The sequence below is a fragment of the Puma concolor genome, chromosome E2 (genome assembly GCF_028749965.1).
Source record: "Puma concolor isolate L17-30 chromosome E2, mPumCon1.1.hap2, whole genome shotgun sequence".
Classification (NCBI taxonomy): Eukaryota; Metazoa; Chordata; class Mammalia; order Carnivora; family Felidae; genus Puma; species Puma concolor.
The window spans coordinates 7198698-7223751 of record NC_141681.1 but is presented as its reverse complement, the minus strand read 5'-3'; the positions used below and the strand labels follow the sequence as shown (position 1 = coordinate 7223751).

Genomic DNA, 25054 nt, shown 5'->3' with positions numbered 1-25054 from the left:
TGGGTGGGGAAACGCCCCATCTGTACCAGAGGCTGGCTTCTGTTGGCCAGAACGCCACCTTTAGCCTGCATTCTGTTGTACTTGGCCTAATGGTTTAAGTGTTTCTTGAAATGAATTGCCTACATTTAAAACTCAAGAAGTTTCATATTAATATCTAGATTTTTCTGCTGCTTTAAAAAAAAATGGACATCTGGCTATCTCTGGGTCCTTCCTGAGTTCCCCACGGGGATGTATGAGTAGAAAGGAAGCGTGCATTCTCTGGTTTGCCCCAGCTCTCACCCACCACCCATTTCTCTCTGCTAATTTACCTTGCGTACCAGGCCCCACCACTTGATCTCCACCACTGGAGGGTATAACTGGCTTGGAATTTGAATAACAAAACCCCAAGCTTGATAGATAGTTAGTGGCCAGCTTGAGAAACCTCACTAACTCTTGTGTAGGTAAATGCCTCTCCCCTACTGTTAGCATATAATTTACTTCCTGGGCTCCTTGCTGGCTGCACAGAGGAGAGGAAAGCAATAGATATATGCTCTTACAGGCTCAGCTGGGTTTCCTAGCCTCTTCTGGGGAGATAGGGCTGTTTAGGGTGATGGACAACCCCCAAGCCTAGACCCAGGAGTGGGTTCATGCTCAGCAGTACCTGTAGGTTTCCAGCTTGGGGTAACCAGTTCCTCCTTGTGTCTAACCACCTGCTTACATCGCTGCTGTCAAGCCTCAAAGCTTCTAAAATTTGGGTAGCCGCAGGAAGAGAAGAAAGTTAATCCCATGTGTTTCCCCGGGTGATGGGCCTCTAACTAGGCTGTACTAACAATATTATAAAAAAAGATCCTTAGCAAACCTTTCCTAAGTGTGAACTACACGCTGGGTGCTGTGCTAAGTGCTGTACGGCTCTTAATCCTCTTCCCAACTGTGCGAGACCTACCATTATTAGCCCCATTTTACAGATGAAGAAACTGAAGCTCAGGGAAGCTACTTGCTGGAGGTTATACAGCTAGGATTTGAACGCTCCTCTGCCCGACTTCAGTGCCCAGCCACTGACACGACTTTTTTAATTTTTAAAATGTTCTCACGAAAGGGAATGTCAAACACGTATAAGCAGAGGCAATGGTACGCGAACCCTCCGTGGACCATCACAGCTTTAGCGATGATCAGCTCATGGCCATCGGGTTTCATCTTGCCCTTGCCCACTTCCCTCTGCTCAGATGATGTTGAAGCAAACCCAGCGTTGTATTGTTTCTTCCTTAAATGCTTAATACCCAGCTTTGTAACTGCTGCCTTGCTGCCTCCCCACCAGACAAGCCAAGTCCCCCTTGGTCAGTGATGGTGGGGCATCAGGCATCATCAGCGAGGACAGCTGGCTGGTTTCCTTCCTGCTGTTGGTCCGGGACTTGACTTTCACTTCGGTGGGGTGTGGCGTTCAGGTTGCTGTTTATCTGTGTGTTTTTACGCCCTGCCCTTTCAGACAATCCATCCTCTGGACCCTCCAGTAGATTCCTTCAGAAATGTGCTACGGTTCCGCGTTAGCCAGAGAGCAATATCACGTATGATGCAGTTTCTGGGGCTCAGGCATTCTGGCACGCGTTGGCTGGATTCTCTGCTCTGGGGTCTCACGGGGTTTTAGCCGGGGGCTGTGGTCTCTTCTGAGACTCAAGTGGGAAAAGATCTGCTTCCAAGCCCATGAAGTTGTGGAACCTTTAGTTCCTTACAGGTGTAGGATTGAGGGTTCAGTTCCTTGTCCAGAAGCCACCCACAGCTCCCTGATGGATGGGGCTCGCCTACATGGCTGCTGGCTTCCCCAAAGCTGGCAAGACAGTTGCTCACTCGTATATGGCATCATCATGTAGTCATAGACGTGTAATCACGTGCATCCCATGCCTTTTGCAAGTGGCAGGGATAATGCAGGGCTGTGAACACCGGGAGGAGGACATCCTAAGGCCATCTTCAAAGCCTGTCCACCAAGGGTTCCCATAAACCCAAGATTTGAAGTTGCTCTCCAGCGGCTCACAAGTAGTAATCCCAGAAACTGTGTCCCGTGCCAGTCAGAGAACAAGTACCCTCCCACCCGTGCAGGGTACCAGAAAACAAGCACTCACTGCCTCCTCCCGCCCATTACCATCCCCACGGTGTCTGAATGCAGGCATCCTCTCTTGCTTGTTTGCCTGTTCTAGAAAACAGCTGTAATTTTTTTTAAGGTGGCAGTAATCTTCCCTTAGTTAGGGGAAGATTCCCTACTAACACTTCCCTGAGTGTTGCTTGTAGCTGAGAGCAGCCTTAAGTGTCCACACCCTCAGTCTTGTCTGTTGTTTGGGGGTGACAGCACCCATCCTCCAGGCTCGGTGAGAGGGTTAAAAGGGCTCAGAGATAGCGCTCACCCCACAGAGTGTCCTGCACACAGCTGGCCCTCAGAACAGCCTTTCATGAGGCAGAATTCCCCACAGGGGAAGGAAGCGCTCGCCTTTGGTGCTCCCTCTCTCTGTCCTGCTTCAGAAAGACCATCTCGGTCAGAATCGGTGGCTTTCCCAGAGCGTCCTCTGACCGCTCACCGTATTGAAGCAGATGACCAGGCAGCACTTGATAGGAAATTCATTTCTGATGTTTCAGTAAATGGTATTATAAGCAAAGTAATGTTTTGTCTATTACTTAAAAGTAAGAAGCACGTACAAAGAAAAAGATGATTGAAATGCCTGCAAAGCTTCTACAATTATACCTGGGATTATACTTTTGGTAGAAAGATTAATGTTTATTCTTCTGAGTTTTACATGGGTGTGAGCATATGACAAGTGAGTCACATTCTGTGACGGTATGCTGGCTGAGGCTTCCAGGGACAGGGAATGTGGCACATTATTCGAATTGGCAGCGAGGAGGGATAAGGACCCACCGTGCACACGTCGGCAGTGACCCTCTGGTTAGCTTTTTCTGTCACTGCCACTTTCCCCTTGGCCTCCTGGAACCAAATGGCTCAAATGAGCACAGAATGTGTAGGCTGAGTTATAGCCTGGAGGGTGCCCCTGCCATATGGGAAGACTCAGCTCCTTGACCTCGATTCCTCTGGGCTCTTGCTTCTGTGGTCCCCGTCCTTGGCACGGCCCCTTCCCTTGTCTAGCTGTAACTGCCTCTTCTCCTGGGACTCAAAAGTCAGAGGTGACTTTTTTCGTAGCCTTTAACTTTTTCCTAGAGAAAATTAATTGACCCATTATTTTCAGCATTCATTCAACAAATGTTTGAGCCAAGAGGGCCCAGTGGTTAACAAAACAGACATCTCTCTTGACCTCATTGATCCTTTGCTGGGGTGAGAGGGGTCAGGACATCACCCAGAGTCACACGGGGCCCCTGACATCCTGGTTTAGTAGAATTTGACCACATAACCCTACACGGTAATGGTAACATAACCTAATTGCTGTCTCTCCACTCTGTGTGCCTTGTAGCATCTAGGATATTCTTCTCTCATTGCTAGGATGTCATTAGTCACTTTGTGTGCATTTGCACGTACTGTGAAGGCCACTGGAGATGAACCAAGGTGGACGGGGGCTGAAATTCTGGCCCCTTGACATTCTGGGTATGTCATCTGAAAACAGCTGCTCATCCTCCTGGAGCCTGTTTTTTGTTGCCAAAGTGGGCTTCGCTTTACTGTCTTCTGGGTGGGATGGGTGCCGGGGGTAACTGAGGTCGTGGCTGCCTTGTGTCAGCTCCTGACAAGCCATTAGTTTGTCAGGGCTGCCGCAGCAGACCCCAGCTAAGTGGCCGAAGAGAACAGACCTCTGTTCTCTCCCAGTAAGGGTGCTGACACCACTCAGCTCCCACTGAAGTCTCGGGGGGAGAATCTCCTTGCCTCTCTTCCCACTTCTGGTGTTACCTGGCCGTCCTGGACGCTCCTGGCCTGGAGATGCATCGCTCCAGTCTCTGCCTCCGTCATCACGTGGCCGCCTTGCCCTGGTCTGTGCCGGCCTCCAGGTGTCCCTCTTTATAAGGACTCCAGTCATTGGACTAGGGCCCACCGTAATCCAGCAGGACCTCGCCTTAACTCGATCACATCTGCAAAGACCCTATTTCCAAATAAGGTCCCATTCACAGGTGTGGGGGGCTTAGGGCTTGCACAGATCTCTCAGGGGACGCATGTAACACCTGCTATACCATCTTCCATCGATAGAATGCCCTCCTTGACGCATGTCCTCTGACTGCTGCCTCATTTCTCTGCCCCGTAGAGTGACCTCTTGCAGGAGTGCCATCGACCTTGCTGTCCCCCTTGCCTCCCTCCCTGCCCCAGCCACGTTCCATGCTTCTCACCCCACGGCAGTTGATGTTTTCCTAAGACCAGTGACCTCCACATCAACAGAGCCACTGGTCGGTCCTGTGGCCTTCACCTTGCCCGCTCCATGGTGTAGATCACTGGTGACTCTCTCCTGGATATCGTCACTTGGCTTTGAGACACTGTGCTGTCTTCATTATCCTCTTACCTCACTGTCTCTGCACTCACACGTTCTTGGCTGGGTCTTTGATTTCTTCGTGTCCAAAGGTTGGTGCGTCCCAGGCAGGGCCAGTGTCTCACCGGACTTGCCCGTGTCACTGCCAGCTTGCTTTGCATCTCCTGCTGGAATGTTCGGGAGAGGCCTGGTGACACTCCTCCCCTCCCCCAGTCTTCACTGCAGCGAATGCGTGACTGGCCACGCTGCTGGATGCACCCGCCCAGGAATCTTCGCGCCTTCTGTCTTCGGTTCCCCGTCACCCCTACCCCCAGGCCTACGCTGTTGCCTTGCGTCTGTGAATTCTGTTTCTGCTACCCAAGAGGTGAGCCTCAGGCTGGTACTATTTGCCTTTTTGCCTCCGGTCTACCCCCTGTCCCACTCTGTGCCCTGTGGGGGGCTCATTCCCACAAACTCATTCCCAGGTGCTCTGCCACCAGGTTCAGCAAATGGGCGGATAGGGATGGGGGTACAGGCGTGCAAGAGGGGAAGCTGGGGTGTTTCTCCCCGTGTTTCCTGGCTCTGGAGGCCTCTCTGCAGTCGGGGCACCCCCTCCTTTGGCCCCGCTGCCCGCCTGGCTGAAATGGGGTGGAGCTTTTTGTGTGTTTCCTTGAAAAGAAGTAAAGGAAAAGACTGGCTTTAAGGATCTCATAGCATAGATAATTGAGGATAAGTCTAGACCCGGCTTTCTCCAGGTGGAAGGAAACCAGTCTCGGGGTTTGGGTTTAGAAGGGATCTGGCCTGAAGCGCCGTGTCGATCTAGTGATCTAAGTGCCAAACATCCAAATAACAGCACGCACTGCCCCAAATCCCTTCTTTTTCTTTTTTTAAATTTAAGAAACAGCTATGCTGTCAGTTACACGTAAATAGAAGGGAGACTTGTGAGCTCTTCTGAAAGCGGCTCTTAACCTTTTTGGGTGACCTGTTTCTTTGAGATGCTGATTAAAGCTGTAGGTCATCTTTCCAGAAATAAAAACACATACGTGCACGGACTAACGCAGACCTCCTGATGCTTCCCAGGGGCCTGTCCATACCTTCTCTAGAACATTGATTTTCCTTGTATCATCCTGGACTCCAGGCAGTTTGGCTAAAGGACTGGGGAGTCTAGACTGGGAGTTCTATCATTAGAGTTCTATCATTTGTAGTTCTATCATTAGCGTTTGTAACATGCCAGTGGCTACGTGTCTGTTTGTGCCCTGAATTTCTCAAACGCTTATCCGGTCATAGCCTGATTAAAAATGATTAAGGTAATGCTACCTAACCGGAAGCAGACACGTTATGGGGGGTGTGTGTGTGGCCATGAAGGGCAGGACCGAAGCTGCCCAATATTTCTTTTCTTCTCTCGAATCTGAAGATGAAAAATTAGCTCGCTGCAATATTACCGATGGGAAATGCAGCAGTGAGGGTGTAGAAAAGGTTATGCATTCTCTGGTGGGGGCGCTGGTCGGGACAGTTGTTGGGAGAAGAGTTTGGTGAATCTGTCAAAGTTAACAGGCACACACCGGACCCACGTGCTTCCCTGTCTGCCCAATGGAAATATTTTGTGCGGCCGGGCAAGAATACACAGATACGCGGACACTCTTTGTAACGCTGGGTGTAATATCAGAACATCAGGGATGTACGTATTATGGAATACAGTGTGGGTTTTCATAGTAATGACGCAGGATGATTGAGGAGCAGAATAATAAACAAAGCCTAAAACACAGCCAAAAGCTTGGAGACATGGATGTAATATGATAGGATGAGGTATAATTAAAATGAATGTCCACTAAACAGATTCTAGAAGGCAACCTACCAAATTACTAAGATTGATTGCTTCTCAGGAATTAGACTAAGAAGGGGGCGAAGAAGACTTCTACCTAAGTTTCTGCCATATTCAAATATTACAAGTCATGTCATTTATAATTGTTTAATTAAAAAACCCTGTCCATTTGCATGAAGTGGCTTGACTTGTCTCACGTTCTTATTTTTTGTGTGTTTTCCTTCTGTTTTCTCTTTCAGATTCTTGATGAATTCAAAAAAGATTCTTCCGTGTTCATCTTGGGGTGAGGCACCTCTTCTGGGTTATTGTTGTTCAGGGCGGCTGTGTTGGGCTTGGGTGCCCGTGTGGGTCCTCCCAGCTGGCTCCAAGGCGGGGGGCCACCTCTGTGGGCATGCGCTGATCTCCACAGGGGCAAAGTCTGTCATTGGGAAATTGGCTGTCCTGAGCCCGTGGCATGGATGAACGTGAACAACAGCAGGGTTTGTGGAGTGGTGGGAGGGTGGGCCAGCGGGTTCTGCAGAGAAGCCTGTATGCTTTAGGACCTGCTCTCCCAGAAATCAGTTTTGGAAATGCCTGGTTAAGCAGATTTAAGTGAATTAAAACGAGTTGAAGCATATAAAGTGCTTCCTGTGGTGTGTGGGATGGCCAAGGGCTCATAAATAGTGATAATGGTATTATTAAAATGTAAGTGCTGCAGGACTTGTCAGGACCTTTACCATTCTTCCTCATTCCCCAAGTGGGGATTTATGAAATGTTCTCTGATTATGAAATGTTGGCCACGGAGTTAACAGCACCTAAAATGATTTGTGGCACGCTGATCTAGGCCTGCTTTTCAGAACCAGCCCTCACTGATGAGGACACTCTGGCAACTGACCCCTGTTCCTTTCTAAACCAGAAACCTCAAGACTGCACAGTATATATGAAACATCTGGTTTTTATTTTTTTTATTTTTTTATTTTTGTTTTTTTGTTTTGTTTTGTTTTGTTTGTTTTTTTGGGGGAACAAGAGTCAAGTTCATTGGTTCATTTCTTGCATTTGAAGCATTCCTCGATGACATCCTTGGCCTGAGGCTCTTTGCCATAGTCCTTAACCACCACACAACTGCAACTGACCGCTTTACGGGGTTTTCCCTCCCTGTCAGTTTTACAGAGGCCGACCCATTCCCCTCATTTCTTGTTGTCATCAACCTTAATTAGGTTGATCTGGTGCTCAGCACAAAGGGCCTCCACCAACTTGACATACATAGGCTCATCACAGTTGGATGCCAGCACACAAAGATGGGCTTGGCGCTTGTCTAGGGCTTTGGCAGCTTCGCGAATTCCACGTGCTAGGCCATCGGGGATGAGGGCGGTCTTCAGCACCTCTTGTCAAGCAGTATTAACGTCTGTTACACCCCCAGCAGCAATGCCTTCCTCGGCCATGGCGGTGGGTTACGGATGGAGCCGAATCTTGACCGCACCCGAGCCTCCGCCTCCGCGAGACTCAGCGGCGGCAGGGAAAGGGCAACGTCTGGGTTTTTGTTTGTTTTCTTTTTTCTTTTTTTTTCTTTTTTATTATATGAAATTTATTGTCAAATTAGTTTCCATACAACACCCAGTGGTCATCCCAAAAGATGCCCTCTTCAATGCCCATCACCTCCCCTCCCCTCCCCTCCCTCCCACCCCCCATCAACCTGGTTTTTAAAAAAATGTTTAATTTTTTATTTGGAGAGAGCGCATGTGCATGAGTGGGGGAGGGGCAGAGAGAGAGAGAGAGGGAGGGAGGGAAGGAGAGAATCCCCAGCACATTCCACACTCAGCACAGAGCCCAACTCGTGGCTCAGTCTCAGGACCGTGAGGTCATGACCTGAGCCGAAATCAAAACAGATGTTTAACTGACTGAGCCACCCAGGCACCCCAAAACAAATCTGATGTTCATGTAGTATTTTAAGGAAAAAATGAGGGTTAGACCATGAGGGTCGTTAGCAAAGAAGATTGGAAGTACATTCGCAATTAGAGAATGACAATAGACTTTTGGATTCTAAGTGAGTTCAGTAAAGGCAACAGCTTAAAGTGTGTTTCATCGCCTGTGCTTTAAAAGACACCCCTGCTTCCCCCCCCCCCCCCCCACATAGACACCTTGCAGATTCTAGGGGTAAAGTGTAGATTTCCCCTTAAAGCTCTGTTCTACAGAATGCGCTTTCCACAGAAGCCAGGGTTGCTCTGCCAGTCCAGTGAGGTCCCACTTTTTCAGTGGCCCCGAACATCCTCTCCATGAGGCCATCTGTCAGCAGGCTGCCGGCTGAGGTGGGGTCTCCCTGTATGCAGGGCGAAAGGTTCTCTCCTCTCAAACGGAAAATTCTCCCAACAGTAGGCCTTCATCTGCTCCAAAGCCTGTGTCTTGTGTCTTCAGGCTGATTCCCCCCACCCTCCCAGAACCTGGGGGGCTTCAGCTGACCCCCACTGCTGCTTCGGAGCCCTGAGTGGCTCAGCAAACTGGATTGTGGCTTCCGAGGAGACCCTTTGATGGGGCCCTGTTCGCTTCTCCAGCATAAGCTCCCCCCCCAAATGCTGTCCACATCCAGCCCGACCCAAGCATTTGCTGTGCGGTTCAGGTCTGCCCCCCTCCCCCACTGCTCTCTCCCTCCACCCCCTGCCCCTTGCCCCCCTTCTCTTTTTCCTTAGGACTTGGGATATATGGTTCCCTTTGTCTGAGACCCTTGGCACGTCCTGGCGAGCCCCTCCTCCTTCCCTGGGACTCCGTTAGCTGTTGGGTCCTCCAGGTCTGGATTTGGGCCTCTCCCTGTGCGCTGGCCCCCCATTTCCCCGTTGGCCAGCCTGCCACCCAGCTCCCTGGAGGGACTCACAGGGTGCCTGGTGGCAGGCTGCCCGGTGCACAGCCTCTGTCGATCGTGTCCTCTCTAAACACCCTCCCTTTCCCCGAGGGCAGCAACACCGACCGGCCGGATGCCTCGGCTGTTTACCTGCACGACTTCCAGCGGTTTCTCCTACACGAACAGCAGGTGAGGGCAGGCCAGGGCTGGGGGAGCTGGAGGAGCTGCCTGGGCCGGGTTCTCATCTTCTCACCACCTGCCACCCGGCCGGTGGTTGTCGTGACACACTGGTGCTCCCGTCCGATACCGCTCTGGTGTCTTAGACTCTGGAAGGAGAACCGCCTCATGTTGGCCCCTTTCCAAGGCACAAATCCAGAAGGGGGGAGTGAGAGTAGTCCGAGGCAGGTGGGTGCCCCGTCTGTTCCCACCTAGCGGGCTTCCGCTCCCTCTCCTGGCTCATCACACGTGGCCTTTTCCTGGAAGCCTTCCCTGAGCGATGGGAAGATGTGACCGGGCAGATGAGCCTGCCGGGTCCTCTGGGGGATAAAACAGCACAGCCGTCCTTAAACAAATGACACATGGGGAAGTGCTGGTGGCAGAGTGAAGGGCTTTTGTGTCGGGCAGTAGTTTTCCACGAGTCATTGCACCAAACGGGGGGTTGCGGGCATGGCTGGAGACGTTTTTGCTTGCCACAAGTGGGAGGGCTCCTGGTACCTCGTGGGTAGAAGCCAGAGATACTGCCTGACATCCTGAAATGCACAGGTCACCCAACCCCAAATGTCAGTAGTGCTGTGGTTGGAAAAACAGTTCGACGGAGAGAAACGTGAGATCCTCTTACTAGCTGTGTGACCTTGGGCAGGTGGTTTGACCTTTCTGTTCCCCAGTTTCCTCTCTAAGTGGGGATGGGAGCCCTACTTTCCAGAATCGTGGGGTCAGAGAAGATTGCAGTGATCTTTGTATGTACGTATACATGCATTTTTGTGTAGATACTTAAAATTTTTTACATCTGTCCCTGGAGTTGTCTTTGCTTCCTCCTTAATTTTTTGGTTTTGGTATTTTAATCGACTTTATTTTTTAGAGCCGTTTCAGGTCCGTAGCATTCCAGTTCCTTGGCTTCTCAAGAAACTTTTTCCTCCAAAACATCTCAGACATGTGCAAGAGTAGACAGATAGGCATCACGAGCCACCGCGTATCCATCACTCAGATTCAGAAGTTACGAACGTTTCCCCAATTTTATTTCTCCTGCCCTCCACCTCCACACCCACGTGCCTCCCCTCCCCTCCCCTTCTTCTTCGTTTCTTTAGTGGAATAATCTAAAGCAAACCCCAGGCTATGTATTATTTCCTTTGTAAATGCTTCAGTGCATCTCGCTTACAGATACGGACTTTTTTTTTCCCCACAAAACATGACCACAGCAATCCTGTTCCACAATCCACGCTAAACTCGTTAATGTCACCCAGCGTATCTCCCATGTTCAGATTTCACTGAATGTAGAGCAATGAACGGAGGCACACACCTGGGGGCAACGCCAGCCACACGGAAGCCCAGGCAAAGGGGGCAGCTGTGGTGGTGCCTGATAAAGGGTGACTCCCTTCCCCCGTGCAGGTTCAAGGAGAGCACCTGAGCCTGCAGCTCTGCGGTGGGGTGCAGCGAAGGGGCACGTGCATTCTCTGGGCACCTTACATGCTGGGTCTGTGCCACCAGCGTCGTAAAGCAGAGAGAGGCACGTGGTTTTCTTTTTCGCCATCCTCTTTTTTGCCCTAACTACTCAGTTTGGTGGGAAGCCGTTGAGGCCAGATCCCTGGGGACGAGTAGCCTGATCCCCTAGAATTCACCAGCTTGTGCTGCTTAATTTTACGACACCCACACCGGCCCCTCGGAGATCAGGGCTGTGGGTCAGGAGCATAGCGCAGGAGATCTCTCTCCCCAAGTGGGGAGTTAGAACCCAGGGGGCCCCTGATGTCAAGAATGGGGACACTGAGCCGCCAGTCTTGCAGACCCTTAAGTCCCGTGTGCTTGGCTCTGTGCGATGCTGGCAGGAAGCAGGGCTGCTCAAAAGGGACATTTGTTTAGGGTGCTGGGTGCTCACCCATGGAATACTCACGGAGGCCCTGTTGGGTGTGCAGATCCGTGCAAGGTTTTTAGGGAGCACTTCGGCAATATGCGATTAAAATGAAAACTTTGAAGAAAAGGTTTATGTACCTCAGTTAAATAAGTGCCCTCCTAGGAACTCACCCTACAGAAGCAATGGCAGGGTTCTTAATAGGAGTGAAGGCCTGGAACTGACCTCAATTCCCACCGGAGGACTGGTTACATGTGCCACAGGCCAGCCCTGGCCGGCGGGGGATGGGTGCCACTGTCGAACAGGTTGGGGGCAGGGGGAGGGGGTCAAAAGGAAGACTCCAGAAGTGATGTGCCTGGGTTGGTCTCGGGCTCACTGTTGGGGGGCAAGTTATTTAATGACTCAAAGCCTCAGCTTCTGCAGTCACATAACATGGAGAGTAACGTATGTACCTTCTGGGGCTGCATGAGTTTAAAACGAGCCGCTCTGTGAAAAAGGTTTAACGCAGAGCCTGGCCATACAGTCCGTGCCCAGTGCTGAGACTCTTATCCCCATTTCTTCTGTTATGCTTCTCGTTTTCATGATCGTAGCTGCCTGGCACCCCACCCCACCCCACCCCACATAGATACATTTTTATTTATTTTTAACTCACGGAATGTTGGAATTTTATCCTCCTTTATGCTGAAGATGTTATTCACAGCCAGGCTAGTTCCACGTTAAGCTGGCTCAGCCCCTGTGCCTTTTAGTAAATGCAAAAGCTTTGTAGGAGAAGGAACGAGGAAGCCCCTGGCCTTTGGTGGGGGGACACCTAGGTCTGGCGAGGCGTTTGCATTAAGTATCCCTATGATTTGAGTTTTATGTTCCATTATTCAAAGATCGTAGCGCCTCGTGTGTGGACGAGCCGGCCGCTCCCAGCCTCCCAGCTACTTTGTGTCCCTATCCAAGTAGATTTGCAAACATCCACAGTAAGGTTCATTGTTGGTCAGCCACCCACGTGCCAACAGGGCCATCTCTTTACCACCTTATTTGCATCTGCACTTGCCTTTTGCTTCTTTCAGACTTCCCGGTCTGACCCTTCCCGTCCAACCACACACACATCTGGTGGCGCATTTGCTTTTATTATCCTTAAAGGTAGAGGTTTTAGCATATTCAGAAGCCATAAAGCATTAGTCACAGTTGAAACTATGTCATGTTTCGTCTTTTTGTGCATCTTTTTTGCCTATGACTATATGGGTTTCTAGGGATTAGAGAGGAAAACAGTACAGTTACTTAATACCACGTGTTCTTTTTCTAATGGGCTTCTGAATTTCTTTTTTTAAATGTTTTTATTTATTTTTGAAGGAGAGAGAGAGCATGAGCAGGGGAGGAGCAGAGAGAGAGGGAGACATAGAATTTGAAGCAGGCTCCAGGCTCTAAGTGGTCAGCCCAGAGCCCGATGTGGGGCTCGAACTCACGAACTGTGAGATCACGACCCAAGCCGAAGTCGGACGCTTAACTGACTGAGCTAACCAGGTGCCCCGTGGGCTTCCGAATTTCTAAGTGGTAGAAGCCATTTTCGAACAGCTGAAGGTATATTTCAGACATCATCAACATCTGAGAAGCGTTACTTGGCAGACTCTTTGAAAAGAGGACATATTCTAGGTCAGTTGATTTGGAACCTCCACTCTGCGGCTTACCAGCTATGTGAACTTGGGGTTGTCACGTGACATCCTGAGCCTCTGTTTCCTCGGCTTTTAAATGACAGTGGCAACGAATGAGGTGCAGAGTTGCATGGACGGAGGTGACCCCAGGAGGAAGACAATTGTTTGCACAAGCTGCCAGGATCGGAGCACCTTCTAATGTTTGTTTATTGTTGAGACAGAGAGACAGAGCGTGAGCAGCAGAGGGGCAGAGAGAGAGGGAGACACAGAATCCAAAGCAAACTCCGGGCTCTGAGGTGTCAGCACAGAGCCCGAAGTGGGGCTCGAACTCCCGAACCATGAGATCATGACCTGAGCTGAAGTTGCATGCTTAACCGACTGAGCCACCCTCGTGCCCCAGATCAGAGCACTTTCCACGTACCAGATGCTATGTTAAGCACATAGCCTTATTTCCTGCAGTCTCTGACAGAAAGTCTGTGCATAGGTGTTATTCTTATGTAATAAATGAGACAGAAGGGGCATGTAACTAGCCAGGGTCAGCCAAGTGACCGACCCTGGCAGTCTGACATAACTATGCTCCCAGCCTCTTCAGGCTAACAAATGTAAAGGGCTAGCACAGGGCAGGAGTCGGCAAAGTATGGCCCATGGGCCAAATCTGGCCCACCACTTGTTTTTCTAAATAAAGTTTTATTGGAACGCAGCCATGGCCATTTATGTATGTATTGTCTATGGCTCCTTTTTCAGTACAGTAGCAGACTTGAGTGGTTGTGACCCAAAGCCTAAAATTTACCCTCTGGTCCTTTACAAAGAACGCTGGCCAGGCACAGGGTAACGTGTGATATGCAGGCGTTGATCGCATACGCGTTCAGAACAGGTTGGTGTTTTGGTTTCTGATGGAAACTGGGTCCTGAGAGATGAAGAATTTTGCCATTCCCCTTTCTGACGACTTCTGGCTCTCGTTCTCATTCCAAGGAGGTTTGGGCTCAGGATCTGAACAGAGTCCGCGAGCGGATGACAAAGTTTATCGATGACACCCTGAGGGAGACCGCCGAGCCCTTCTTGTTTGTCGATGAGGTGAGTGGGCTTCCCGTCAATGTGGCTGGGCCTCTTCGATTGATGTCTGTGACGTCCGATGTTCCTTTTTCCGGCTCTCTTCCCTTGAAGGGCTTGGCTGTGAGAGCTGCTTTTCTTCTAGGTTCTGAATTCTAGCCTTCTGTTGTGCTCATCCTAGTCCATTTGGGTGTGGAGACTGGGTGGGTTCTTCGCTTCTTCCGCTAGAGGGCATCTGCCGCCGGCCTGTGGCTAACAACCTAGGCACGGCCAGGAGATTCGAAGGTCGATGGGGCTTCTGCACCTGCCCCCTGCCCCGTGTGAAGCAGCAGGGGATGGACGGAGAGGAGGGTGGGACGGGGAGGGGGGGGCGCTCCTGCCTCGTGTAAGCTTGTGCCCAGGCAGCACAGTGTAGCACCCGTGTCCCTCAATCTGATTTTGTTTGTAATTATTTTTTAACGTTTATTTATTTTTTGAGACAGAGAGAGACACAGCATGAACGGGGGAGAGGCAGAGAGAGAGGGAGACACAGAATCAGAAGCAGGCTCCAGGCTCCGAGCTGTCAGCACAGAGCCTGATGTGGGTCTCGAACTCACGGATTGTGAGATCGTGACCTGAGCCGAAGTCGGACGCTCAACTGACTAACCCCCAATCTGATTTTTTTTTAAGGGGTGAGGAAACTTCCTGCCTGCTAGATGTTAGGATACTGGTGATGATTTTTGGCTCTGGTTAGGTGCTGGGTTCACAAAAGTTCATGGTATTATTATGCCTTAAAACTTCTGTGTGGGAAGCCTATACTCTTTTCGTATCAACTATTTTAGGATACACATTAAAAAGGAAAACACCACACAGGTCAGCGAAAACATGTGTCCGTATATCCTGCCGAAGTCTGAGCGTCCTGCGTTACAAACTTGGGTAGGGGCGTCTGGGTGACTCAGTCAGTTAAGTGCCCTGACTCTTGATTTTGGCTCAGGTCATGAACTCGTTTGTGAGTTTGAGCCCCACGTCAGGCTCTGCACTGACAGCACAAAGTCTGCTTGGGCTTCTCTCTCTCCCTCTCTGCCCCTCCTCTGCTCTCTGTCTTTTCCTCTCTCCCTCTCAAAGTTAATAAAGAAACAAAAAAACAAAACAAAACTTGGTACCTGAGGCCTGGAGACCATCTTCTCTGAGTTGATGTATCAGAGCCACCATTTCTCTTTTGTTGGCATAGACGGGAAAGATCCAGGCACCGTCGGTCCCCCTCATTGGGGTGATGATCTTGTCTCTGTGACTCTCCTAGTTCCTCACATACCTGTTTTCGCGGGAGAACAGCATCTGGGACGAGAAGTACGACGTCGTGGACATACAGGACATGAACAACCCCTTGTCCCATTACTGGATCTCCTCCTCACATAACACGTGAGTTTCTTGGTGAGCCTGTGGTGGGCCCGCAGCCAAGGGCAGCATGGTGGGGTGCCGGTGCCCTGCTCTTGGAAGTGCGTGGGAGCGGGCAGGGTGCAGGGCCACATTGCTCAGACTGGAATATACACAAGCTTCTGGAAGGGACGTGGAAACACCCCCCCCCCCCTTCCCAGTTGATATTTGCAATAATCGTGTTTTCTCTGTGGCCCTAAGAAGCAGGTTGGCAAAGCTGGTTTTCACGGTTTGGACATCTCCTAGTAGCCACAGTAGAGCGACTGAATTAGTTATTGAACTGGTCCTGACTGGGTCTATACCCTGTGCTGGGCACTGGGGATACAGCAGTGAAGAGAGAGGGAGCCCCCTCCTCATGTCCTTGGAGGGGGAAAAGGCCTCCTTTGATTTAAGGATGAACAGGAGTTGGTGAGAGACGAAGAGGTGGTGAGGCAAGGAGGAACAGCATGTTCAAAGGTCCAGGGGCATGAGGAACGGAGCGGGGTTTGTTAAGACGAGACTCTAGAATCCAGGAGGGTGAATGATAAGAGAGCAGGACAGCAGTTGTGTTTGCGTGGAATCTGCCAGAGAGCAACACGTTCCAATGTTTGCAAGATTATCCTGATTGCAAAAGAGAGGGTAGACTGGAAGAAAGAAATGGATGTTGCACCAAAGTTCCAGTATTTAATCTGCCTTGTAAGGTGAGAAGGTGAAAGTCTTGGGGCCTGGGCATCATGAGAGCTACAGGTTGGTACCTTTCCAAGGGTCGTGGCAGACAGGAGTCAGAGAGAAGGCATTTGGGGAAGGTAAAGTCTTTTTCAGGGGCAAAATGATTGCTTGGTTCTCTCTTTCCCACCATGTCCGTTGGCTTAGAGTGGTGAATTCTACCAAATCCAGAGGATAGTTAAGGAACGTGAACTCTTAAAAGGGTGGGGGGTGGATGTGGTGAGGAGGAGAGTACATAAAACTCTGCTTCTTTTTATTAAAAATTTTTTAAATGTTTATTTGTTTTTGAGAGAGAGAGAGAAAAAGAATGGGTGGGGGAGGGGCAGAGACGGAGAGGGAGACACAGAATCGGAAGCAGGCTCCAGGTTCTGAGCTGTCAGCACAGAGCCCAACATGGGGCATGAACCCACAAACCACGAGATCATACCCTGAGCTGGAGTTGGACACTTAACCAACTGAGCCACCCAGGCACCCCAAAATAGGCATTTTTATGTCAGTTTTGGTGGACATAATTCAAAGGCTATTGAGTTCTAGCAGTGGTTGTTGAAGATCTGTGCTTGGCCTGGAGCCCTGAAACGAAAACAGTGGCCCAGCATTGGACTGAGGGCCTAGCGGACACCATAGCGGGGGCGGGTATGAATCGATGGCCATATGTGCGTTTCATTCCTGATACACTTTGACCGAGTGCTTCTCCAAAGAACACACAGCCTCGCCCCTTCCCTTGGATTGCCAAGGTGGCTGCCGTCCACATCCTGCGATTGTTGCCTGAGTCTAAGGCTCGTGACCGGTGGGGCCACACAACTGCATGTGTCCGGCCCGGATCCCGACCGCCGATCTTTCTAGACAGAGTTGAGGATGTTGGGCACCTGGGCTGAGAAGTTTCCCAGGACTGCCCGAGGTGCGGGCCTGCCCCCACCCGGCTGCCGCCTCCCGTCCCTCAGGTACCTCACCGGCGACCAGCTGCGGAGTGAGTCGTCCACGGAGGCATACGTCCGCTGCCTGCGCATGGGCTGTCGCTGCATCGAGCGTGAGTGCCCTTTTCCTGGTGCAGGTGACGCTGCTGCTGAACTGCATGCAGCCTGCCGCGGGGCTGCTCGTCGCCTTTCTTGTCCGAAAAGCCTGAGTCGTGGGGACGAGTGGGGCAGGCCAAGGGAGAGCCCAGGTGCTCATAGCATCTGGGTGCGGGATGTGGCCTCCGACAGCCAGGGAGGGACCTTTCCCCAGAGGGTTTCCCCCCAGGGCAAGGGGTGGTGTTGAGCCTGGCTGGGTTGGAGTCATCAGATGCATTTGGGCATCTGATGCAGCGGCAGGGCTGGGGGAGGCCAGGACCTAAGCTTTGTTAATGCTCCTCTCTTCCTCCAGCTTCCGTCTGGGCTGTTTTAAATTATTTTTTATTTATTTTAATTCATTTTTATAACAATTATTTTTGAGAGAAAGGGAGAGAGAGCGCGAGCATGAGTGGGGGAAGGGCAGAGAGAGAGGGAGACACCGAATCGGAAGCAGGCTCCAGGCTCTGAGCTGTCAGCACGGAGCCCGACGCGGGGCTTGAACCCACGAACCATGAGATCATGACCCGAGCCCAAGTTGAATGCTCAACTGACTGAGCCACCCAGGTGCCCCGCCCCCTCTTCTGAGCTGCTTTTGGAGGAAGGCTAGAGCCTTCTGTGTTTCGCAGCTGGCCCAGCCATGGGTACCACCGTGGATGTCCTTTTCATAGCTGCTCACAGACACCCCGACATAGATGATCCAGGCCCTTAGAGACGTCCAGCCGCTTCTCCTTTCTCAGCCCTCACCCGCCTGGCCTGACTGTACCACCACTGGGCCGCAGGTGCATTGGGCTGAGAAAGGGCACAGAGAACTGACTTAGGCTCCGATTTTATCACAGACGCTCACCGTGGCATCAGACTTTAATGGCAGTTGTTCCTGTAGACAGTTGCCTAAGTGTATACCACCCTGCCTTCCAGGAAAAAGCAAATGTAAAAAAACTATCAGCTCCTACTTCCTCTGGGGGTTGAAAATAGAGGGGCTGTTCACCTTTTCTGTTGGGATGTTTTACCAGAACTTTAAAAAAATAAATGTCTCCTTGTTCAGTATGACTTCCACTAGCAGAAAAAGCAAGCCAAGTGAAATAAGAAAAAAAAAAATCCCACGTTATAAATATCTTCTTTAAAAAGAAACGTTTAAACTAGTTTCTTTTGGACAAATGTGTCGCATTACAAAGGGACCTTTATTTTTTTTTAAGTTTATTTAACTTTATTTTGAGAGAGAAACAAACACACAGCGTTACTGGGGAGGGGCGGGGGGGGGGGGGGAGGCGGGTAGAGGGAGAATCCCAAGCAGGGTCTGCCCTGTCAGTGCAGAGCCTGATGCAGGGCTCGAACTCATGTACCGTGAGATCATGACCTGGCCTAAATCAAGGGTCAGGTGCTTAACCAACTGAACCACCCCGAGACCCCTACAAAGAGACCCTTAATTGAGCAACCCAGATCTTCCTGTAACTGCACGGGTAATGCATGCACACAGGTAACATGGGTCCTCATGTTGCCGGTCCCTGAAGGGAATTTTTGGGTGTGGCCCCCCGTGTCGTAGGATCTGAGCCACGTGGGGACCGCGGCCAACCTCACAGCTGCCCCCCCCCCCCCCCCGCAGTGTGCCTGCCGTCAGTGGACTCTCGAGGCGGAGAGTGACAGGCAGGTGTTGATGCTGCATGTCTGTTCCCTCAGTGGACTGCTGGGACGGGCCCGATGGGAAGCCCATCATCTACCACGGCTGGACGCGGACCACCAAGATCAAGTTTGATGACGTCGTGCAGGCCATCAAAGACCATGCCTTTGTCACCTCAAGGTTTGTGGGCTTGATTTGCCGGTGGTTCATCTTTAAGGGACAGGTGGACAGACGCCCCTTCCTGCCCCCCCGCCCTCCCACACCAGACACACGCACAGATACACATCCGCCAGCCCGGTCTCCATCCTGGCTGGTCGCTGCCAATGTCTTCAACTGGGTGTTGGCGCCCCCTGCAGGCCCAAAGTGCAAGTCCCTCCCTGGTTCTAGAGCCTGGAGGAGGCTAGGGCTGGGACTCCAGTGACCTCTGCTGCCCCCCCACTCTCCGCCAGCCTGTTGAGCTGAGCTGGCTCCTGCCACCCGCAGCTTCCCGGTGATCCTGTCCATCGAAGAGCACTGCTGTGTGGAGCAGCAGCGCCACATGGCCAGGGTGTTCAAGGAGGTGTTTGGCGACCTGCTGCTGACGAAGCCCACGGAGGCCAGTGCTGACCAGCTGCCCTCGCCCAGCCAGCTGCGGGAGAAGATCATCATCAAGGCAGGTGACCTCGGGTGCTGTCGTGCATTCAGGAGAGCCCGTGGCTCAGAGCACAGGCTCCTGGTCCCACCAGCTCCCCTTACTGTCTCTGTGAGTGACACTGGGCAAAGCCATTTGACCTCTTGATGCCACTGTGTCCTCACCAGTCTCGGGAGGTTCGTAAGAGAACCTACCGCGTTGGCCGTGAGCATCCCGTGAGAAAATGTGCGCACAGTCCTTAGGACTGGCCCCTGGGCCGTAGCAGGTGCCACGTAAGTGTTAACTGTGGTTCATTCATTCTTGGGGCAGACCTCCACCGCGCCCGTGGCGGAGTCAGGTCTCTGTGCCGGGGGTGTTCCAGTGACCCAGACTCCCTTCTTGACTTCGGGAGCTCCCATTCCAGCACGTGAGATGGACTGGAGGTGGACAGTTGCCCCAAAAGGCTGTGTGCGCTAACGGGATGAAGAGGGTGGTTTGCCAAGTGCTGTGGGGAGAGAGGAGGGACCAGCCTTGTCTGAGAGTGCAGGGGTGCCGGGGGAGAGGGGTGATGTTTGGGGATCTGTATTCCTCGGACAAAGAAACCAGATACACAGTGGCTTAAAGCACGGGAGAGACCATTTCTTCCTAAGCTGAGGGAGAGTGTTCTAGAAGGTTGAGCTCTGGCCCAGAAGGCTTTCCAGGGACCCAGCATTCTCTTTTCATTCTCCAGTCTCCCAGGGAAAACTGGTTTTCAGCTGGGGTTCTATCGACCCCCAGCGAATCTGCAGTTAGAATTAGGGTTGGGGTAGCATGTGAACTTCGGGGGAAAATGCTGCCTCTTTATTTTTATTAACCTGTAAATAAAACTGAAGGTTTCCTTTTATATTACAAATATTCAGTATCTTAACTGTATTTCAGTATAGTGTCTCTTATAATTGTACGTATTATAAATGTCTATTCTGAGAAAGGGATTCAGAGTCTTTCCCGGGCTTCGAAGGAGGTCCCTGGCACAGAAATGGTGAAGGCTATGCCCTGGGGTGCTGTCCTTGTGTGTGGCTGGTGCTGGGTTGTAGGCCTACCTGAGCTCCAGCTCATAGGAGGGGCAGTGTGATCACGTCCAGGGTCCGCGACTCCTGCCAAACAAGCAGAATGTCCGTTAGGTATGTCCGGCCTGTTCTGTCCTCTGTGTGAGAATTTAGTCACATGTCCACACCTCCTGCCACGGATGCTGGATGTGAGGTCTCTACCTGGATGGCCCTTGGCAGAAGGAGGGGGATGGATCTTGTTGATAAGCAGCAGGTTCGTATGGAAGGATGGACAGGTGTTCACCAGGCGGAGAGAAGGCTGTGCCCTCAGGTTGTGGGAGTAACCTCCATAAACACGTGGCACATTTCCTAGATCGTCGCTGGACCACCAAGATGTACTGGGAACAATGCCTGTGTGCCAGGAGGTCGCGGTCTAGTGGGAAGACTGAAGCGTTAACAGAGGGGTACCAAACAGTGCGAGGGGGCTTTCGCCGAGGTTCGTGCAGAGGAAGGGATGTCCGTGCCCTCGGTGTAAAAGCAGCAGCATCTGAGAGGATCTGGCTAAGACCTGGGGCACTTTTCACTGAGATACTTAAGGAGGCTTCCAGCATAGGGAAGGCAGGACTAGAGGCCAAGGGAGCTCGGCTGGGAAGGGTCCACGGCCTCTCAGGCCTCCGTCTGCGAGTCTGCATTTCTATATAGCTTCACTTTCTTGGCACCACTCTCTGTGTGTCCCCGGGGATTTCCTGGCTCTTGTTTTCTGATGTGGAGCCCTGAAGGCCCCTTTCAGAGCACACATTGCCTACCCGTGGGACTTGGTGGCTCACTCCTTTCTGGTTCAGGAAAGAGGGAGGAATAGCATTTGTGAGGCGTTCCTGGTATGTCACTCACTGGGCGAGGCATGGCATGAAATACTCTTCAGTCTCCTACAGCCCTGCGATCCCAGGCCCGAGGGTCACTTTCCACATGGGGACACTGAGGTTGAAAAGGTGGCTTAGCTGAGATTATGGTACTTTGAAAAGTTTCACCTTTTTAGAAGTATCTTTCGCACCCACTGGCTTACAGGACCCAGCAGGGGCGTCATTATTCCCATTTCACAGGGGACGTTACTGAGACCGAGACAGGTTGTCACACAGCCGAGGTCACGCAGGTAGTAAGGCTCTGAATTCAAGCCCCTGTCTGGTTCCCAGCCCTGAGCTTCCTCCAGAATCTGGGATTTCCAGGAACCTGCCTGGGTGGGCATCAGTACTTACCTGGATGAAGGTGGTTGTAGTCACTGTCTTCAGAGAGCACTGGCTCCGAGAAGTACAGCCACCTGCCCAGGGTCACACAGCTGATAAAGCAGCAGGAGTGCTGTGTGCACTTAGGTCTTAAATCTGCATCTCCAGTGTGCACTCCTCTGCCCTGCACAGCCCGGGCCCTGGACTGGCTGTTGCTGCCTTCCCTCTGTGTGCCGGAGAAGGTGGGGGGTGCACGTGGTATCGCTGATCTACTGAATGTTTATCCAGCACTTACTACCTGCTGAGCTACCACAGGAGATTCAAAACCAAGTCCCGCCCTCATGGGACTTGTATTTTAGCAGGAAAGACAGAAGACAAAGATAGGCATAAAGATACACAAAGGGCGGGGCGCCTGGGTGGCGCAGTCGGTTAAGCGTCCGACTTCAGCCAGGTCACGATCTCGTGGTCCGTGAGTTCGAGCCCCGCATCGGGCTCTGGGCTGATGGCTCGGAGCCTGGAGCCTGTTTCCGATTCTGTGTCTCCCTCTCTCTCTGCCCCTCCCCCGTTCATGCTCTGTCTCTCTCGTCCCAAAAATAAATAAACGTTGAAAAAAAAAAATTAAAAAAAAAAAAAAAAGATACACAAAGGGCCAAGAGTATGGAAAATAATTCCCAGTGGTCAGATGGTGACAGGAATGGGAAGGAGAGCGGGGGCTCTGTGTAGACCACACGGTCCAGGAAAGCGCACCTGAGGAGGTGACACTGAGCACAGAGCTAAAGTGAGAGACGAGCCAGGCAGAGAGACCAGGCAGTGCAAAGGCCCTGAGGCGCACGCTGCAGCTAGATGCTTCCTGGCCGGCTGATGTGAATGAACGCTTATTGGCTCAGAGATTCCAAACCTGGGTCTTGAGGCAGATAGGCTATGTGTATTTTTTCCCCTCAGCATAAGAAGCTGGGCCCCCGAGGCGACGTGGATGTCAATGTGGAAGATAAGAAAGATGAGCACAAGCAACAGGGTGAACTGTACATGTGGGATTCCATTGACCAGGTGGGTGTCCTTGCACTCCTTCTCAGAGCCTTGAGTGCATCTGAGGTCTACTAGAGAACTCTGAGAGTATTCCTGTCTTATTTGCATTTTGACCTATTTTTTTAATGGTTTACTTCAAAATAATTTTATATTCCACCTAACATACTGTGTATTTACATGCACACACATACAAAGATGTTTTACATACTCTTCACTTAGCTTCTCCAAATACTAACATTCTCCATAACTTAGAGGATAATTATTGGAAGCAGGAAATGGACATTGGTACAATCATAATTAATTCATGGACCTTTTTCCAATTTTACCAGTTTGTCCACTGACATCCTTTCTGTGGTCTAGGGTTCAGTTCAGGATGCAACAGTGCATTTACTTGTCCTAACTCCTTAGTATCCTTCCGTCTGGGACACTCCCACTGGAAACCTTATTTTGGTGAGAGTAATGCATTTTGAGTGTAAGGCCACTTCCCACATCCCATAACCTAACATGCGAATGCACTTGAGTATGTTTTGATATGTCTCTTCTCACATCCTAGAAATATTAAAAATTGTTAACGTTAAAATAAAGAATTAAGTCACAGATGTGGAAGAGCCTCTAGACAAACTGGCTGAGAAATCCTGAAAGTCGTAAAAAGTGGGTGTAATGGAAAAAAACAGTCATGAGACCCAAAAAACAATCCCATCATTCGTAATGGCCTTCAAATTAAATACGAACTAGAAATCTGATGCCAAGTTGTACTTACCCTTAGACGCACTGAATAAAAAAGTCCTGAAAATGCCAAAGGAACCCCAAAATCAATAGAGGTTTTAAAAGAAATGTCTCGAAGGGGATCAAATTCCATGAAACCACCACAAACGTCTATGAAAGTGGGAACGGCGCATCCCGGGGCAGGGGCTCTGGGCCCCAGAGTGGATGGGGCCAAGAATGAGGGCAAGAGCTAATGCTGGTTTTCCCTTCTAGAAATGGACCCGGCACTACTGTGCCATCGCTGATGCCAAGCTGTCGTTCAGCGATGACATTGAGCAGACTGCAGAGGAGGAGCTGCCCCAGGTAGGGGAGACCCCCTAACTGGTCTTCTCCCCTGGCCCACAGGCCTGGACATCCTCAGCCTAACCAGCTTCCTCTTTGGGTACCAAGGCTGCCTGGCTCTTCTCTGAATGGCTGGCTGGCCCAGGTTCTCAACCAATGAGGTTCAAGGGTTTTTCCTGCTCTCAGAAGGGCCTGATTGGCCTATCTGTGTTCTTGGCAGGAGGATATTGGGATGTTCTGTCCAGCCCCACCCCCAGCCTGGTTCCTAGCTTCCCTGCCCTCTGTCCTTGGGCTGCTGGCCATCCTTGGTGCTCCCAGGGCATTATGGCTTTCAGATTTCTTGTGTAATAGAGTTGAAACCTGTACTGCGGTCCCCTTAGCCCATGTCTCAGGACTCCAGGCAGCCACCACCAGTGGTGACAGGAGAGGGAAGGCAAGGAGAGCCATTTCCCCAGACCTCTTGGGCGGTGGGCAAGCTGATGCCAGCCTGTCTGCTCGCCAGTCCCCTGAGTCAGCATGTGCAGAGGGACCAGTCTGGCCATGCCGGGGGTCTTTCGGGTCCAAGTTTTCAGAAACTCCTCCTCCCTTTGTGGCCCAGGATATACCCCCCACGGAGCTGCATTTTGGGGAGGAGTGGTTCCACAAGAAGGTGGAGAAGAGAACAAATGCCGAGAAGCTGCTGCAGGAATACTGTGCCGAGACGGGGGGCAAAGATGGGACCTTCTTGGTGCGGGAGAGCAAGACCTTCCCCAACGACTACACCCTGTCCTTCTGGTAGGGGCATATCGCCTTCCCCTCACAGCTGGCCAGATGGGGGGCCATGTAGGTTGCTGTGCGAGCTCAGGCAGGGCCTGGAAGCCCAGACGTCTCTTAGGGAGCTGTGCAGGGCAGGGGTGGGCCAAGGCAGGTGAGGCCCAAAAAACTTAGCAATCAAGATTAGTGGTATTTCGGGGCACCCGGTTGGCTCAGTCAGTGGAGAATGTGACTCTTGATCCCAGGGTTGTGAGTTCGAGCCCCACATCAGGCGTAGAGATGATGTAAGAATAAAATCTTTTTAAAAAGATTAGTAGTATTTCAATGCAATGTTTTTTAAAAATCTGAAGTAATGAAAAATCCGCGATGAACAAAATATCGTCAACATTTTAAGACACTTAAGACGATGTGGTCTCACTCACGCCACCCCCACCCACCCCAGTCCCGGTCCTAAAGCAGGTGGCTTTAGGCACATCACTCAGCCTCCTGGAGTCTCTGTTGCCTTGTCCCTAAAATAGAGACCCGAAAGGCGGTTTATGGTGCCGTCATGAGCTTTCTCATTCACTCACTCACTTCATTCATTAACTCACTCACAGGAGTGCTTTCTTCCTGCTAGGTGCAGCCATCAGACAGACGGGGCGGGGGGGGGAGGGGTCCCTGTCCTGATGGAGATTAGAGTCTGGTTGGGGAGATGCACGATGAAAAAGGAATCGATGGTCTATAACTGTGATAACTGCAATGAGAAAAAGGCAAGATGTTACCACAGTCTGTACAAGAGGGACCTGATGTAATGTTGGGCATGGGA

General features: G+C 51.2%; 1 protein-coding gene and 1 pseudogene across 1 annotated transcript in view; one reads left to right on the top strand and one right to left on the bottom strand.

Annotated features, from left to right (window-relative positions):
* Positions 1-25054, top strand: part of PLCG2 (phospholipase C gamma 2) — a 154877-nt gene that overhangs the window by 77011 nt on the left and 52812 nt on the right. Inside the window, exons 8-17 of the mRNA XM_086688823.1 lie at positions 6462-6505; positions 9151-9223; positions 13709-13810; positions 15066-15184; positions 16846-16931; positions 18628-18748; positions 19052-19220; positions 22366-22470; positions 23428-23517; positions 24095-24270. Coding sequence (XP_086544949.1) covers positions 6462-6505; positions 9151-9223; positions 13709-13810; positions 15066-15184; positions 16846-16931; positions 18628-18748; positions 19052-19220; positions 22366-22470; positions 23428-23517; positions 24095-24270 — 1085 coding nt within the window. The remainder of the gene's footprint in view (positions 1-6461; positions 6506-9150; positions 9224-13708; positions 13811-15065; positions 15185-16845; positions 16932-18627; positions 18749-19051; positions 19221-22365; positions 22471-23427; positions 23518-24094; positions 24271-25054) is intronic.
* Positions 7222-7721, bottom strand: LOC112857488 (small ribosomal subunit protein eS12 pseudogene; annotated as a pseudogene).